The sequence below is a fragment of the Odocoileus virginianus genome, chromosome 6 (genome assembly GCF_023699985.2).
Source record: "Odocoileus virginianus isolate 20LAN1187 ecotype Illinois chromosome 6, Ovbor_1.2, whole genome shotgun sequence".
Classification (NCBI taxonomy): Eukaryota; Metazoa; Chordata; class Mammalia; order Artiodactyla; family Cervidae; genus Odocoileus; species Odocoileus virginianus.
Genome location: NC_069679.1, coordinates 32,088,660 through 32,106,233, shown reverse-complemented (window position 1 = coordinate 32,106,233; position 17,574 = coordinate 32,088,660). Strand labels below are relative to the sequence as shown.

Here is a 17,574-nt window from a genome sequence, read left to right as displayed (position 1 = left end):
TGGAACATTGATTTAATATTACAAATATTACTATTTTTTATAAGTCATCACATTTGGAGAGTAAAGAAGAAAAAACATAAGTATCTCAGTATAATGCAAAAATCACTCTTGAAAACTCAACATTCACAAATTGAAAATTGGGTAGAAAGGCACCTTGTTCATTTGAAAAGGGCCATTAATTTTAAAAAGGACACCTAAAAACAAACAAACAAAACCCTAAGCAATCATCAAACTTAATGGTTAACAGTTTAAAACAATCCCTCTGAGATTAGGAGCAAGGAAAAAATAGCTTTTGTTTTACACTGTACTTTATATCCACCAGTATAGTAAAAAAAAATTAGGAATAAAGATTAGGATGGAAGAAACAAAACTGTCATCATGTGTAGATTCCATATAGAAAATAAAGATTAAAAAAAAGAAAATAAAGATAATTAACAGATGGATTTTGAGAATGAATGTATGTTTAGAAACTCTGCCAAGTAAAAAATATTCAAGTTAACTGTATTTCAAAATAGCAGTGATAATCAAGAAATTTAGTTTTAAAGAAACTAACAACCAAAAATACAAAGAAGCCAAGCGTAAACCCAACAAAAGATATATAAGATATTGATGAAGATACTACAAAATTTTATTGAAAGACATCAAAAAGCCTTGAATAGAGATATACTAGATACTTGGACCTGAAGCCTCAATTTTATAACATGTCTATCACTCTCAAATGATCTAAAGATTGAGTAGAGTAACATAAAAGCTTACAGAGTAATTTATTTGACAATCTGATTCTAAAGTTTATACAAATGAAGAAGTACGGTGGAAAGCAAGTTGGCAGTTCTTCTAAAAGTTAAATGTAGAATAACCACATGACCCAGGAATTCCACTCCTACGTACCCAAAAGAATTGAAAATAGGGGCTCAGATACTTGTAATGCCAATCTTCATATCAGAACTACTTAGAATACACAAAAGGGAGCAACAACCCAAGTGTCCCAACAACAGATGAGTGGATAAACAAAATGTGGCATATGCATACAATGTAATCCTATTCTCCATAAAAGGAATGAAGTTCCAACACATACTGCAATGTAGGCAAACCATGAATGTAATATGCTAAACAAAAGAAGCCAGACTCACAAATATAAACATTATTAAGATCTCATTTACATGAAATATCTAGAAAAAGGCAAATGTATAAAGATAGAATGATTAGAAGTTAGCAGGGCCTGGGGTAAGAAGGGAGGGAGGCAGAATTTCTGTTTGGGGTAGAGTTTTGGAACTAGACAGCAGTGTGTGCTAAGTCGCTTCAGTCAGGCCAACTCTGTGAGACCCTGTGGACTGTAGCCAGCCAGGCTCCTTTGTCCATGGGATTTTCCAGGCAAGAATACTAGAGTCAGTTGCCACGCCCTTCTCCAGGGAATCTTCCCCACCTAGAGACTGAACCCGTTTCTCTTACATCTCAAGCATTGGTGGGCAGGTTCGTTAGCACCGGCACCATCTAGGAAGCAGACAGTGGTAACACTGGACAACACTCAATATAATGCCACCAACTGTACACTAACTTGGTTAAAATGACCAATTAAACTTTTTATATATTTTACTATAATAAAAATAGTAAAGAAAATGTATATGAAACAACAAAAGTCCCTACATAACCAAAATATTCCTCAAGAACAAGATAGAGTGTGAGTGGGGCTTTTATCATCCAACATTCAGACTTCTAGTAAAGCTGTTGTAATTTAGACACTGAGGGAGGTTCTGTTCCAAGAATAAACAGCAAACTTCACAGAATAAAGAACCTAGAAACAGATGACACAAACATGGAAACTTGATGCATGTCAGAGTAGGGAAAGAGGGGACTATTTAATATATGACACAAGAATAACTGATTATCCATATTGAAAATATAATCAAATTGGATCCCTACCTTAAACCAACCAACCAAACAAAAAATTCAAATTAAAAAAAATTAAATGTGGAAGGCAAAACCAAAAATTGTTTAGAAGACAATATAGGAGACTTTATGATCTCCACACTGGGAAAGATTTAAGATGCAGAAAGTACAAAGTACTAATGTCATTAATTAAAAGTCTCTGTTGAACAAAATATAATCAAGAAAGTACAAAGATAAGCTACAGACTGAGAAAAGTGAAAGTTGCTCAGTCGTGTCCAACTCTGCAACCCCATGGACTGTATAGTCCATGGAATTCTTCAGGCCAGAACACTGGCGTGGGTAGCCTTTCCCGTCTCTAGCGGATCTTCCCAACCCAGGGATCAAACCCAAGTCTCCCGCGTTGCAGGCGGATTCTTTACCAACTGATCTACCAGGGAAACCTCAAACTGAAAAGACATATTAAACTCATACAACTATGTAATTAAAGAATCCCTATAAATCAGTAAAAGACAACTCAATAGACAAGTGAGCAAAAGACATGAACCAGTGTTTTTACAGAAAACACAAATAGTTCATAAAGCTATGAAAAGACACTCCACTATATTGTAATCATGGAAAGCAAATAAAAACTACAATGAAATATGTCATCACATTCACTGGATTGGCAAATTAGAAGGCCAGATGGTACCAAATGTTGTCAAGGATGTGGAACAAGGAAGTTGGTGAGGGTGGTGTAAATTGATACAAATATTTTGGTAACACTGACGTTTCCAATTTTTTTTTTTTTTTTTTGATGTTTCCAATTTAATTTGGAAGTGTGGGACCAGGCAACCCAGCATTCCATCCCTTGGTGTATGCCCTAGAGAATGTATATGCCCCCCTTGCAGGTATAATAGGAGACATGTTATAAAGAATGCTCAAGGTAGCATTGCTTACAACTCCAAAAAGAAAAAAAAAACCTGAAACATTCAAATATACACCAATAGTGGAATAGATAAGGAAATTGCTGTGGGTTCACACAATAGAATATTATATAGTACACACATCAAAGGAATAAATCTAGGGGCGATTTTCAAAATATTTAATAACTGCACAGCATAGAAACTGACCAAACAAAATAAACACTAAGCACAGTCACAGCCATGCAAGTGCACAACTAGCTGAATACAAATCATGTATGAGTCTAAAACACACAATGTTAACTAAAAGAATTAAGTCATGAAAGAAAACCCATGCTCTGATTAAAAAACCAAATAATATATTGTTTAGGGACAGATGCATAAGTGATAAAACTATAAACAAAATGGTGATTAATAAGAAATCAAGATAGTGGTACCCTATGAGGGTGGGAGGAAGAATATAATCAGGGAAGGATAAACAGGAAACTTCTACAGTACTGATTTTAGCTGATTTCTTAATCTGATGTCATTATTTTACATATCCTTTTGTATAAATATTTAAAAATTTTAAATTAAAGAATAAAATTTTAATAAATGAATATTAGGTAGCTCATGGAATCATCAGGGAAGTTGGAGAACCAGCTTGTGTTAAGAGAAGCAAGACCTAAAAACCCAGAGAACCAGTCTGAAGTGTAAACTGCCCCAGTCGCTGGTGAGCAGCTTGTAGCACTGCAGCTCATAGAACTGCCTTTTATGCCAGGGACCTTATCTTCCTACAAATTCTATGGGTAGCCAAGAATCCTCTTTAAGTCCTGATTTTTACATCTTTATTCTTAAGTCCAAATCTACCACACATACATCTAACCAATAGCATCCAGGCTACTTGCCCAGAACCTAGCTGCAAGCGAAGCTGGAAAAAACCTGGTACTCTGGTTCTTTTTTATTGGGCACCTACTATGAGCTATGTCTGACTCAGGACACCAAGGACAGAATAGGGAAAAAAATTCGTATCTTACAGAATATATTTTCTATGAAGGTACGTAGGAGGTACTCAGACAACTAAAATAAATACTCAACTAAAGCAAGACTCACTTGGTGGGGGATCCAACAAGAGGAAGGGGATTCAAATTCTGGCCATCTAAACAGAATTAACATCTCCACATAATATGGATGGTCTGTGTGACCATCTATGAATAAATAATTAAGTTAAAGAAATACTCACTTAAGGCTTTTAATACACATTACTAACTTTCTCTCCAAAAAGTTTACTAGTGCATGAGTAATTCATTTCCCTACACTCTTCTCAAAAATTCTGAATATTTGCAAATTGGAAAAGAAAATTTTCATTTCTGTTTCTTTGATTCACAATCTATTTCTTTCCTTTTAAATTTCTGTGCTTGTCCATTGCTCATTTTTCAGGGAAATATCAGTCCTTATTTTTACAGAACTTTTGTCTATGACACATGTTGCAAATAACTTTGCCCGTTTGTCATTCACCTCCTCACTTTATGGTGTTTAAAAAGCACAGATTTTAATTTTTAAAACTTTGATCTTAACCACTCTAAGATAATTTTAAAAATTTCCTTTTATATTAAAAAACATCTTTGATCTACCAAACTTTTTCCCTTATAGTTTTTTCCCAATTCAGTTTTTCTTTTCCCAACTCACAATTTTACACGTCACATATTTTCTTCTGCTATCAAATAGCTTAATTTTTCTATATCTGTCAATCCTAAACTCTACTATCATTTTCCTCCAGTAGTCCCAGGAACATATTGAATAAGCAACTGTTTTTCCAGAACTGAAATGCTGCCTTTTATATATGAAATACTCTTATATGCTTGGTTGTTTATGTAATTTCTTCTCCATTCCATCATGCTATCTCAACTTGCATCACTGATTTGTTTCAGAATTATGTTTTAAAATCTGGTACTGTAAATCTCCAACTTTCATTCTTTTCAAACGTTTAAGTTGATTCTTCTTTCCTTTAAGTCCTTTTCCAAAACAGAAACATATAGTTAAACAGACTCATACAGCTAGTTTGTATAAGGAAAGGTTTAGGGCAAAATGTATTAACATCAATTGTATTACAGAAATAGAACTGTTCATATGATTAAACCTCAAGAGGAAAGTATATCATCTGTAAACACGCTAAAACATTGTGCTTCTCCTCAAAAATTTAGAAAAAACTACTCACAACTTTTAAATATTCCTAGTTGTAATACTAAAGTTTGTATGAATTTCAGTAGTGTGGAAAACATATGAAAAAACTAGGAACAATAGAATATTCTGACACCAATTAGAATTTACTTTTTTCAGCATTGCTGCTCTTACCTCTAGAGGTAGGGCTATTTTCAGATACACTGGACTTTACAAGATGTTCAATAATAGGGTAATAATAATTTAGACAGATATATGTGGGCCATTCAAGTTTTAGGATATACTTTGGTCAATTTTAACACACATTGTGCTCATGAGGAGGAAAACTGGGCTTGGAACAAACAATCTGAAATCAACTGAATACTATTCTTTACGACTGACTACTGGGTTCTCTCTAGATTCCAGGGCCTTTTAGCTGTTCAGAAGGACGTGAATAAAACAATTGTTGGAATGATTCTACTTTTTCATCATTATATGCCATGTCTTCTTTTCTGCCTCCCACTCTCTCTTTCCTTTCCCTTATGCCTTAGACATATTTTAAGTGCTGACAATCCCTGGATTTAAAAGTAGGCTTGATCTAAATCTGTGTGGTACTTTCCAGGGTGGTTCTTACAGCATTTACTTGTTGGATCAGTAGCAGGAAGTATTTCTACTCACTAACTGTGATCTGAAAACCTGGAATCTTACCAATTACACAATTTTCAAGATTAAAATGAAATGTAAAAACTCCAGACATTTCAGTTATGGGCTCAACAGAAATCTATATTGTCACCAGATATGAGATATTACAGATTACTATCTTAAGTGAGATTTTTTTCATCTGTCACAATACTAAGAATTAATATAGCCATAAAGTCTGATAACTGTACATCTTCAAGTAGTACAGCTCAAAACAATACAAATATTTCTTCTGCAAAAACCATCATTATATCTAGACTACTTTTTCACCAAGAACACGAGGTGGAACTATTAGACCTTAGGAAAACCTAATTCATGTTTATCATAAAAAAAAATAGGCTTTGGAAATCCAATATATCTAAGTTGGAATCTGCTGCCCTTGCAGCCAAATGGTCATTCAAATTATTTACTCTTACTGACTCATAGACCTTATTTTTTAAATAGTATATTACTTACCTTATAAGGTATAGTAAGGATTATATAAGATTGGGAATATGAGATTTCGTAACACATGCCACCTATAGTAGGCACTCAAATGTGAGTTCTGATTTTCCCATCCTGACACTGAATCAGATTAAAAATAAACACACAAACAAAACAACAAAAACCAACTTGGATTTGAGAATCATTTAACATACACAGTATGTTCTTTATTTCTTTGAGCGATTCAGTCATGTTACATCTGTCACATAATAGTATTGAATCAGTCAGAAAAATATCTGTTCTACCTCCAGTAGAACTCCAGATGGCTCGCTTTTTTTTTTTCTTAAATCTTAAACTAAAGGGGTTGGCATATATTCCAGAACTGCTTTCCATCTTTAGAATCCTTGATTCTATAATCCTACGATTATAGAAACAAAGCACATATTCAAACCTCCACTGTAATAAGAATTTTAAAGCCTAACATTCATATTGTTAATGAGCCTGTTTTCAGATTCGGAAAAAAAAAAGAAAAATCGTCATTACCCACTGGTAAAGGAATGCCACTAAAAACTACTTAGGAATACTTAAATGCTTCAGTGATTCCGAATCGCGCCGCGGGAATAAGGAAATATTTATGGACTAATATAGCTCGGCATCCTCGGTGGGCTTTTGCGTCTGCGTAAGCATTTAAAAATGATCATCTATCGCGCAGTAACCGCCTGAGCGCTGGGCAAGCCGAGCTATCCGCCAGCTGCGAGGACCCGGCGGACTGGAGAATGGGAGGAGCCCCGGAGCGCGCTTTGAAGGCTTTCCCAGTGCAAGCAACGGCGGCTCGGCGTCCAGCCCTGAAGCGGCGGGAGAGCGGCCGACAGCAGAGGGCCGGGCGGGGCGCCGGCAGCGCCGGCCAGGGCCGCGGACCGGCCCCCGCCTCTGGGCCGGGTGTGGGCGGGGGCTAGCCGGCCGGTCGGCCCGGGAGGCCGGACGGGCTCCCGGCGCGAGTCCGCCCCGTCCCGCCTCTTCCCCTTACCACGTAGCCCCCCCAAACGTAGAGGAAGTTTCCGTCCACCACGGCACAGTGGCCGCTGCGCTCCTCGGCCACGCAGAACAGCTGCGAGTCCGCCATCGCGCGGTCGCTGGGCCCAGCCGCTCGGCGCGCCGCAGCCCCTGCCCACGGCGCGGCCTCTCCTCCCGCCCGGCTCCTCCACGCACGAACGGAACGCGTCGAGGGTCGAGATTGGTGGGAAGGCGGCACCAGTGCGGCTGCGCCGTCCCGAAGCCCGCCCGGGAAGCCGAGCCCGGGGTGGCGTCGCCAGCTAGGGATGCCTGAGGTCTGAGTGGGCAGGGAGGTGCCTTCGCTTCTCCGCAGCCCTGCCGCTCGCTGATTTCGTGTCACTTGCGATTATGTTGTGTGGGCGGAACAGCCTAACTCTGTACCTTATCCAGTAACTCTCTGGACTTGTACACGGACTTGATTCTGCTGTGACTTAAATCAATGTATTAGTACAGAAATGCTTTATGAGGGTTTGCCTTTTCCATTCAACTTCCAGCAGAGATCGTTATCCAGAGAGAGAGGATAGGAGAGAATGAGAATTATATATATATATATATATATATATATATATACACACACATATATTTAATTGAAAATTTTCTAAAACATATGTCAGCAAGCTACAGCCTGCAGGCCAAATCTTATCACTACGTGTTTCTGTGGCGCCCACAAGTTAAAAATTATACATTTTTTAATGGTTGAAAAAAATTAAAAATGATATTACTCATAAAAAATACAAATCCAAGTTTTCAGCGTCTGTACATAGTTTATTGGCACACAGCCACTCTAATTCGTTTAAGGATTGTCTGTGGCTGCTGATGTAAGCCACAGAGTTGAGTAGGCCCAGCTGAATACCTGCAACAAAGACCAGATAGGTCTCACTGTGGAAAATGTTTACTGCCTGGCCCCTTCCAGAGAAAGCTGCCTAACCCTTGCTATAATATGATGTTACTGAAGTAAAACTAGTGCCAAGAGGGAAGACAATAATCATTCCAGTGTCTACAGATGCCCCTGTCCTTTAAGAGAATGTGGCTGCTCACCCCTCAGAACGTTAATTTATTCATTTCTTCAGCATATGTTTACTAAGTGCCTGCTTGCTGTAGCTAGTTGGTCCTGAGGTCCCGTTAGACACAAACGCTGAAATAATCAAGTATTATTGACTCCTCAGAGTCTTGTAGTAATAGATACTAAATAAATTCTTAATCTGTAGATACTGGCCTTCCCTGGTGGCTCAGCAGTAAAGAATCTGCCTGGCAGTGCGGGAGACCTGGGTTCAATCCCTGAGTCGGGAAGATTACCAGAAGAAGGAAATGGCAATCCACTCTAATATTCTTGCCTGGGAAATTCGTTGGACAGAGGAACCTGTCGGTCTCCAGTCCATCGGGCCGCAGAGTCGTACATAAGCAACAAGTTGAATACACTGGAAGTCACCGTATAGCAGTTCTTAGGAATCATCCTCACATTTCGTAAGACTGCACGTTCACTTATATGCACTCCAAGGTTTTATTTTAACTCATTGGAGCAAGCGTTTTGACGCGTGGCAAATGAACAACTCACTTGCTGGAATAAGCCTGAGTAATCCTGGCTCCATCCATCACTCACCGAATATTTCATCTTGAGTGAGCCATCTACCTACCATATCTGCGTCTCACTTTTCTCATCAGTAAAAGGAAGATGTTGAAAAAACAGCACACAGCTCATTTGGCTTTACGAGCAATATATTAATACATTTAAAGCGCTCAAAGGCAGCTCGCAACTTAAATATAAAGTGGAGTGGGTGAGAATTATGGTGACGTCTAACAGCTGCGAGTGAATGTCGGGGAAAACCCTGTGGTGACACAGAGCATTTCCAGGGCTTGTGTGAAGCAGAGAACATAAGTACTGAAGGGCCCCAAGGTCCGGATGAGCCCGACCGGAGTCGCGGAAGATGGAGGGCAGCGATAAGAGCGCAAAGTGGGTTCCATGAAGCACTTGAGATAGGGAAGCACGTTCCCAACCAAACAACGGGGCACTCGCTGGTCAGTATCCCCAAAACAGAGCAGCGTAGGGTCGTTTTCTCCTGCAACTTAAAGGGTGCAGGGAAGCAGCCGGCCTGGCCCGCGGAAGCGCGGATCTTTCCACGCACTGAGAGGAGTAGTGACCTTTGGCGCTATTTAAACAGCGTGTTATTATAACAACTGGCGTGTCTGGGGCGGGGCCAGGACGGGGCACGCCCGGGAAGGGGCGGAGCCGGGGCCGTGGCGCCAAAACGCGAACATGGCGCCTGAGCGGTTAAGGAGCCGGGCGGTCTCCGCCTTCAAGCTTCGCGGATTGCTGCTCCGGGGGTGAGTGGGCCGGATAGCTGGCGGGGTAGGAAGGGAGAGCCAGGGCCAGGCCTCCGTGCGGGGCCGCGGGATGAGCCGTATGCCGAGAGGGACCCTGGCCTCTGGCCTTAAAATCACAGAGACCCTGAAAGAGTTCTAAGAAGCGAAGAGGATCTGGCGATGCCTTAGATTCCCCAACGCGGACTCGTAAAGTTTCTCCCGGAAGGGATGAGGCTCTCCTGCACTTGCTGAACAGCCGGAGAAGCGGCGATAGGTTCCGCCGCATCCGTATATTAGCACGCTGCTTGGGCGCTCTCTGCTCGCTTAGTCTTTTCTTCTGCGGCTTGGGAACCCAGCATCGCTGCTCACGTGGTTACGGAGACAGCGAATGAGAGCCCTGGGAAAGCCCATTGCTTGCCAGTAGCTGTCAGATTAGTACAAACTGTGGGCCCTGCCAGCCCTCCCAATTTTAGGTCAGGTCCTATTCTTGAGAGAGAATTCCTGAAGAGTTAAGAAGTGGGTAGGTTTGAAGCATGTCGTCTTTTTTTTTTAAAGATTTCCTTTAGAACTTCTCTTGCCATATCCGTGTCTTCTACGATTTGTAGAATGATCCTATACAAGATTTTTCTCATTAAATCTGCTTTTTAAAAAAAAAGAAAGAAAGGTATTTACATATGTAAATGGACGGGACGGGATACACGTCTCTACCAGGTTTTGATTGGTCTTGTGTGTGTAGAGGTTTTTGGTTTGTTTTTGTGAAGATGAGTTTTATGGGACTTTTACCATGTTTTGGGGCTAGTGGTGAACAGGGGCAAGAGTGGATATTCTGTAGGAGAAAATAATAAATTCTGATTATTTGATTATCTGTTGATCCCCGACATTTACAAAATACAAGCAATAAATCAGTTAGTATTTTTCTTTTCACTTAGGATTTGACTTAACACCGAGCTGTCATTCATTAATTCAGTCAGAAATACACTGAAATATATTAGCTGTAAAATACTTACGGAGCAAGGGAATAGGAGAGTACAACACTGAGGAGGTTAGGGGGCAGATAGTGTATTAATTATTTATTGCTGCATAACTCATTACCCCCAATTTAGACGTTTAAAACAGCAGGCACTTAAATTCTCACATTTTCCACGGGTCAGGAATTCAGGTAGGCTTAGTTGGGTCCTTAGCTTAACCGTCTCTCAAAAGACTGCAGTCATCTCACCGTCAGTTGGGCAGGGTTTGCTTCCGATTGGTGATTCAGTGATTGGCAGGATTCAGTTCATCCCGGATTGTCCGACTGATGGCTTCAGTCCTTCCTGGCTATTGGGCCTCCCCAACATGGCAGCTTACTTTATCACAAGTAGCAAGAGAGTCTGCTAGTAAATGAAAGTCACCGTTTTTTGTAACTTAAGGCAAGAAAGTGACATCTTGTCACTTAAAAATGTTTGTTTTTAAAAGTACAATACAGTCAAATATTTGATCACTTGTGCTATATTCTATTATTAGAAGCACGTCATTAGGTCCAACCAACACTCAAGTGGAGGTGATTAAACAAGGATATGATTACCAGGAGGTGTGGATAATTAGGGGTCATCTTAGAAGTCTGTCTAGCATGGGTATTGAATAACTCACAATTATTTACTTTCACTTGTGAAAAGGATCCGAGGAAAGAAGTGCTATGATAGTGTATCACCAGGTGTATAAACAGTTCTAGAGTCAAGAAAGGCTTCATTAAAGAATGATTAGGGGAGGGGGGGAAATGGTTTGAACTGAGTATGAGCAGGACTTGAGTAGGTAAAGAGGAGGGGAGAAGTGACCATATAAAGATCTTGAAGCCGGAGAGCATCAGGAAGTCCAGAGACACTGGATAAGACCAGTGAGATTTGACAGGGACCAGATCCTGTATGACTTTGGTCTATCCTAGTAGCTTTCCCAACATTCACCCAATATGTGTGTGATTTTAGGGAATCAATCATGTTCTACAATAAACTAAAGGGATGTGACACCCACACATGAAACAGTAAGCAACCTAAGATATATGACTATAACAATTAATATTGATATAAAATGTAAAGCTGTGGTCCACAAATACAGAATGGCATGGAATTAGCTAATTGTTTAAGGAGACAGTGTTCACTCTGAGAATTATTGTTATTTAAATCAAGAATTCATGTGATTTATTAAAAATCTCAGTTTTATTGATTATGGGGGGCAGGAGGGATTCATGTGATTTTAGTGAATGTTATTCCCTCTACGACGATATTCAAATGTCAATTTTTTCTAGCTCGTTTTTTTTTTCTTATTTTACAATTAAAAACGATGATGAAATTACTGGAACTTAAGCAAATGCATTATCAAGTTAATAAATATTTGTCTGTTATATTCAGAACATTGAAGCAGACTGAGTTTATTAATGTCAAGTAATACATAGTACAAGGCTACTTGATGTAGCAGATGTAAGGGACCTATAAGTGAGATTAACAACTTCAGAAGGAAAGGGAGATTGCAGCTGGTAGAGCTAGTTTAGGAAGTCTTCCTAGAAGAAGGATATGATTTGGGATTTTAAGAATGGTTCTGTTGGCAGTGGGTGGGAGAAACACTTTGTTCAGAAAGTAGAGGAAAGGGGAGTATTGCTTGCTGGGAGGAGTGAGTGAGTAGGTCTTAATTTCAGTGCTGGGTTGATGAATGTTTGCCAGTTTGGCATAAAACATGTAGCCTCAATTACCAGTCTTTCTTATCAGTGAAGCTGTTAAGTGCCTCACAGAAGCTCTTCAGTCTATCAATGAAATAGAGCTTGAAGATGCGCTGGAAAGGATCATCGATGCAGTTGAAAAGCAACCCTGTAAGTAACATTCCCTGTAACTTATATTGTTCATATAGTTCTACATCCTCAGTTATCTTAAAAAGTTTAAGGAGAAGTTGAGGACTCAGTATTGAATGTCCTGGTGGCATGAGACATACCCCTGGTAGCACTTGTTGCTAAGCGGGAACCTCTAATTCTGTTGGAACCTTGGGGCTTTCCCAGAAACTCTTTTACAGTTCTTCCCTTTTATGAATTTCCCTCTGATTCCTTTATGGTCACTGTCTTTTCTCTGTATGCCTATTTCTTTGTGTTACTTCAGTTCAGTTCAGTTGCTCAGTCGTGTCCGACTCTTCACGATGTCATAGACGACAGCACTCCAGGCCTCCCTGTCCCTCACTCTCATCTCCATTGAGTCGGTGATGCCATCCAACCATCTCATCCTCTGTTGTCCCCTTCTCCTCCTGCTTTCAATCTTTCCCAGCATCAGGGTCTTTTCAAATGTGTAGTTCTTCATGTTAGGTGGCCAAAATATTGGAGTTTCAGCTTCAACATGAGTCCTTCCAATGAACACTCAGGACTGATCTCCTTTAGGATGGGCTGGTTGGATCTCCTTGCAGTCCAAGGGACTCTCAAGAGTCTTCTCCAACACCACAATTCAAAAGCATCAATTCTTCGGCGCTCAGATTTCTTTATAGTCCAACTCTCACATCCATACATGACTACTGGAAAAACCATAGCCTTGACTAGACAGACCTTTGTTGGCAAAGTCATGTCTCTGCTTTTTAATATGCTGTCTAGGTTGGTCATAACTTTCCTTCCAAGGAGTAAGCATCTTTTAATTTTATGGCTGCAGTCACCATCTGCAGTGATTGTGGAGCCCCCCAAAATAGCCGCTGTTTCTACTGTTTCCCTGTCTATTTGCCATGAAGTGATGGGACCGGATGCCATGATCTTAGTTTTCTGAATGTTGAGCTTTAAGCCAACTTATTCACTCTCCTCTTTCACTTTCATCAAGAGGCTCTTTAGTTCTTCACTTCTTGCTATAAGAGTGTTGTCATTTTCATATCTGAGGTTACTGATATTTCTCCTGGCAATCTTGATTCCAGCTTGTGCTTCATCCAGCCCAGCGTTTCTCATGATGTACTCTGCATATAAGTTAAATAAGCAGGGTGACAATATACAGCCTTGATGTACTCCTTTTCCTATTTGGAACCAGTCTGTTGTTCCATGTTCAGGTCTAACTGTTGCTTCCTGACCTGCATATGGATTTTCAAGTTAGTTATTTTTAAATGTTTGAGGGGAAAATAGAGTGAGTGAGAATAACTTTCCCTTCCTGCCTCAGCCTTTCTTGAGGGATCTTTTTGTTAAATATTCAATCTTTTGCCATAAGCGTGGACCTACAAAAGAGAAATGTTCTTCTCCTAGAAAAAAATGTCCAGTCTCTAGAGCACTGAAGGAGGGAGGTGGGTGTGGCTTGCTCTCATGTACAGATGCCGGTTTCTTCAGTTAAATGGGTGGAAACTTTCTATGATAGAGGAGAAATTGCTATTATATCTCATTTTTACTTCTAAGGGGAGAATTTTAAATATATCTTTGTTTTGAAATTTTCCTTATAGTTGAAAATTTAGAAATGGTTAATTTTAGAAAATTAGTGTACATTAATGGCACATGATGGCATCTTGCTTGAGAACATACCACAGTGGTTAAGGGCACCCAATCTGGAAACAGGTTCTGGTTTGTGTTGCTCTCTATTCCTTCCAGTTATGTTCATCAGCAGGTTATTTGACCTCTTGGAGTTGCGCTTTCCTCATCTGTAAGACATGGCTTGAACATCAGTCTTATAGGACATCTATCCAGTAATGCTTGTGAAGTACTGAGCATAGTGTCACTTGTTTACTCAGGGTTTGATAAATGGTGGCAGTTATTGTTATTACTGTTACTCTCATGCCTGTTGAAACATAGCAGTTGTGGGGATTTCTCTGGTGGTCCAGTGATTAAGAATCTGCCTTCAAGTGCAGGGGATGTGGTTTCTATCCCTGATAGGGGAACTAAGATTATGCACGCCATGGGGCAACTGGAGAAGCCTGCACACCACAACGAAGACCAGTCACAGCCACACACAAAAAAAAAAAAAAGGAAGAAACACAGCAGTCGTGATGAAAAGTTATACTACTGTAACCATATTAACCTAGGAGCTTACAGAAGCATTTGTATACTTGAATGTATATTGCTAAACAATACTTAGAAAACTGAGGCATTTGACTGTGTGTCAAGTGTATTTGAGAGAGGAAAATTAAGATATTTGAGATAAGACTTTTGTTAGTTACTGTTCTAACCTAACATGTTTTTCCTAAAACCTATGTAAATGAGAATCTTGGGGTTACTGTTTACAGATTATTTTAAGGAAAAACAGCCATGTGGGGAGAGAACTAAATTGTATGTCTGTTTTTAAAATGTGACTTTGAACTTCTCTTTTCAGTGTCATCAAACATGATCGAACGATCGGTAGTGGAAGCAGCAGTCCAGGAATGCAGTCAGTCAGTAGATGAAACTATGTATGTGGGCAGATTTCAATTTTTCCCTGTACAGAAGTGTTACTGAGTGCTTATTTTAAATTATTTTCTTGGGAAGATAACCAGCGGTCACCGTTTCTACAGTGGTTCTTTCTTTGTGTTTCTTTTGGGTGATGGCTTACATTATAAGCTATCTTTGGGCTCCCCTGGTGGTTCAGGTGGTAAAGAATCCGCCTGCAACGCGGGAGACCTGGATTTGATCCCTGGGTTGGGAAGATCGCCTGGAGAAGGGAATGGCTACCCACTCTAGTAGTCTGGCCTGGAGAATTCCATGGACAGAGGAGCCTAGCAGGCTATATAGTCCATGGGGTCGCAGAGTCACATGACTGAGTGACTTTCAGTTCACTACATTATAAACCTCAATATTACATGACTCATCTTTACTATTTTTATCTCAGGATTTGAGATTTTGATGTGTTTGTACCATGACAGACTTTTGCCACTTACCCAACTGATTTGATTTAATATTTTATATGCTACAGGTGAATTGAATTGATTATTCAGAGGTATAATTTACTTTTTATCTTAGGAAAGGGCTGAATCCTGAAATTCAAGGACTTAACTTGGATAACTTGCTGAATGCCCCAGAGGGTGGAACCTCAGCTTTATGACTTGTTACCCTGTCTCATGCTGTTAGAGCTTAACAATTTATATCGCAGTAATTTTTCTGGGTTTTATTCCCAAGTGTACCTCTTTCCTTTCCTCCTTTGAATGTAATACTTCTTTCCAAATTCACAGGGTTTAATTGAAACGAAAACATCTGGGAAAAATGAAGAGAAACAGTTTTAACATTTTTTTTCCTATTGGGGCAATGGAGATAATTGAAAGGAGTCATTACTCCTCTTGGTCAATAGTTTTAATCTTTTTTTTTTTTTGCTATATGATAGGTTTTTGTTGGTTATCTATTTAAAATATAGCAGTGTGTACATGTCTAATCCCCAAATTTAATCTTTTTCCTATTAGAAATTATTAGAGCTGCAAAAAATAGAGAAATTAAGGTATTTAAATTTTATCCTTGCCAACTCATTGCTTAAGATACTAGAGTACTTGCTCCTAAATCCTTCATTAGAAATTCAAAACAATTGTATCAAAGTATAAGGATTATAATCCTAAAATAGCTGTTAAAGTTACCCATTGTTTCTGTCAAGCTGTTCCTATGTGCTGTGCTCATTCGCTCAGTTGTGTCTGACTCTTTGCAACTCCATGGACTGCGGCTCTCCAGGCTCCTCTGTCCGTGGGGATTCTCCAAACAAGAATACTGGAGCGGGCTGCCATGCTACTGTCAGCCAATAAAGAGGTCGAGTGGGGACTGAATTATAAATGATCTTTGCAACTCCAGTTGTCAGAAAGTCATTATATTATAGCAGAAAGGAGAGGCTCTCATTATTATAGATGCATAAGGAGCATTAAATAACTTGCTGAGACTAATCCACTAGAAAACCATGGAGCTGTACCTAGAATCAAGGCTTGCTTCAAGTTCACTGGTTTTCTGCTTCTCTATACTAGGTGCTACCAACAGGCGAGCATGAAGTTTTTTTGACCATTTTCATTTTGGGAAATAGATGTGATCTAAGGAAGTTTTTTTTTAGATTGGAATATTTATGCAGCAGTGCTGAGAATAGTGCTATTTAACCTCATTGAAACATGGTTATATTAGAAGTGTCTGAAGGTAAATTATTTTGTGAATTGTCCTTCTCTAACACTATAAGTGTTAATGATATAGTCAGAATTTGGGGGGCGGTTCATTTTTCTGTTTACATCTTTTCCTGGGTCACTTTTGCATGATATTTTGGATTAAAAAATAGTTGGAAATGAATTACACCCTTTAATAATATTGACGTTATAAAAGCAATATAATTAGGAGAGATTGCTTTAAGATGTCACTATTTTATTATAAATGTTCTTTCCCAACAGATAACATTATTAATTAGAAATTGATTAATTTTTTTGTTTGTTTGAGAGTATTGGCAGTGCTTTCTTTTCTCTGAGAGGAAAATATACAGGCTAAAAACCCCATATTATTTTTGACACTACAAGAAATTGTGTACATGATCTGTGGAAAGTATATGTGTATGACATAAGATTATAATGCAAGTTTTCATGTTCACTTGGAATACTTATTTTTTAGTAAATCAGGTTTGTTCTTATGGGTTGTTTTTCAGAGATCATATCTTCAATATCATAGGAGCATTTGATATCCCACGCTTTGTGTACAGTTCAGAAAGAAAAAAATTTCTTCCGTAAGTATGCCATCCATTGATGTGAAGCTAATTTCAAATGTTTATTTTTTTTTCAGAAGGTATATAGCTTTCATTTTGGATCTGTCTTTGTGTATTATGGGTAGTCATAAGTAGACATATTCTTTTTTTTCTAGTTTATTAATGACCAACCACCCTGCACCAAATTTATTTGGGACAGCAAGAGATAAAGCAGAGCTGTTTCGTGAACGATACACAATTTTGCACCAGGTAAGTTGGAGGGGGAGAAAGAGACTGTTTCAGCGTAGGTTAGACTCCAGAATAATCAAAGGATGGACTTTTGTGTGCTCAAGTTTGTCCTTCAGTAGACTGCTGTTGGGCTCTCTCTGTTTGAGACCATATAGAGGATACAGGTATGAAAAAAACACTTTAACCATCATGATGGTAAAAACAGTAGCTAACATTTTTCACATGCTTTTGATATGCCAGGCATTGTTTATTACTTTACAGACATTGCTTATCATTTGATCATCGTAATATCAACATTCAGTACGTATAAATGCTATTATTCCCATTTTATGGATGGGGAAACTGAGACATAGAGA

At 39.2% G+C, this 17,574-nt stretch overlaps 2 protein-coding genes across 6 annotated transcripts in view; one reads left to right on the top strand and one right to left on the bottom strand.

Annotated features, from left to right (window-relative positions):
* Positions 1 to 7,282, bottom strand: part of KLHDC1 (kelch domain containing 1) — a 38,351-nt gene extending 31,069 nt beyond the window's left edge. Inside the window, exon 1 of one of the 4 annotated variants that reach the window (XR_011488233.1) lies at positions 7,075 to 7,282. Coding sequence is in view for 3 of the 4 variants with exons in the window: in XM_070469096.1 (XP_070325197.1) it covers positions 7,075 to 7,170 (96 nt within the window). In the remaining variant the exon portion in view is untranslated. The remainder of the gene's footprint in view (positions 1 to 7,074) is intronic. The other 3 variants (XM_070469096.1, XM_070469095.1, XM_020910607.2) reach the window with 3 other exon arrangements.
* Positions 7,283 to 9,326: 2,044 nt separating this feature from the next.
* Positions 9,327 to 17,574, top strand: part of POLE2 (DNA polymerase epsilon 2, accessory subunit) — a 29,777-nt gene continuing 21,529 nt past the window's right edge. For both annotated transcript variants that reach the window (XM_070469092.1, XM_020910562.2), the window contains exons 1-5: positions 9,327 to 9,422; positions 12,137 to 12,237; positions 14,678 to 14,753; positions 16,934 to 17,011; positions 17,146 to 17,239. In XM_070469092.1, coding sequence (XP_070325193.1) covers positions 9,355 to 9,422; positions 12,137 to 12,237; positions 14,678 to 14,753; positions 16,934 to 17,011; positions 17,146 to 17,239 — 417 coding nt within the window. In that variant the 5' untranslated portion in view covers positions 9,327 to 9,354. The remainder of the gene's footprint in view (positions 9,423 to 12,136; positions 12,238 to 14,677; positions 14,754 to 16,933; positions 17,012 to 17,145; positions 17,240 to 17,574) is intronic.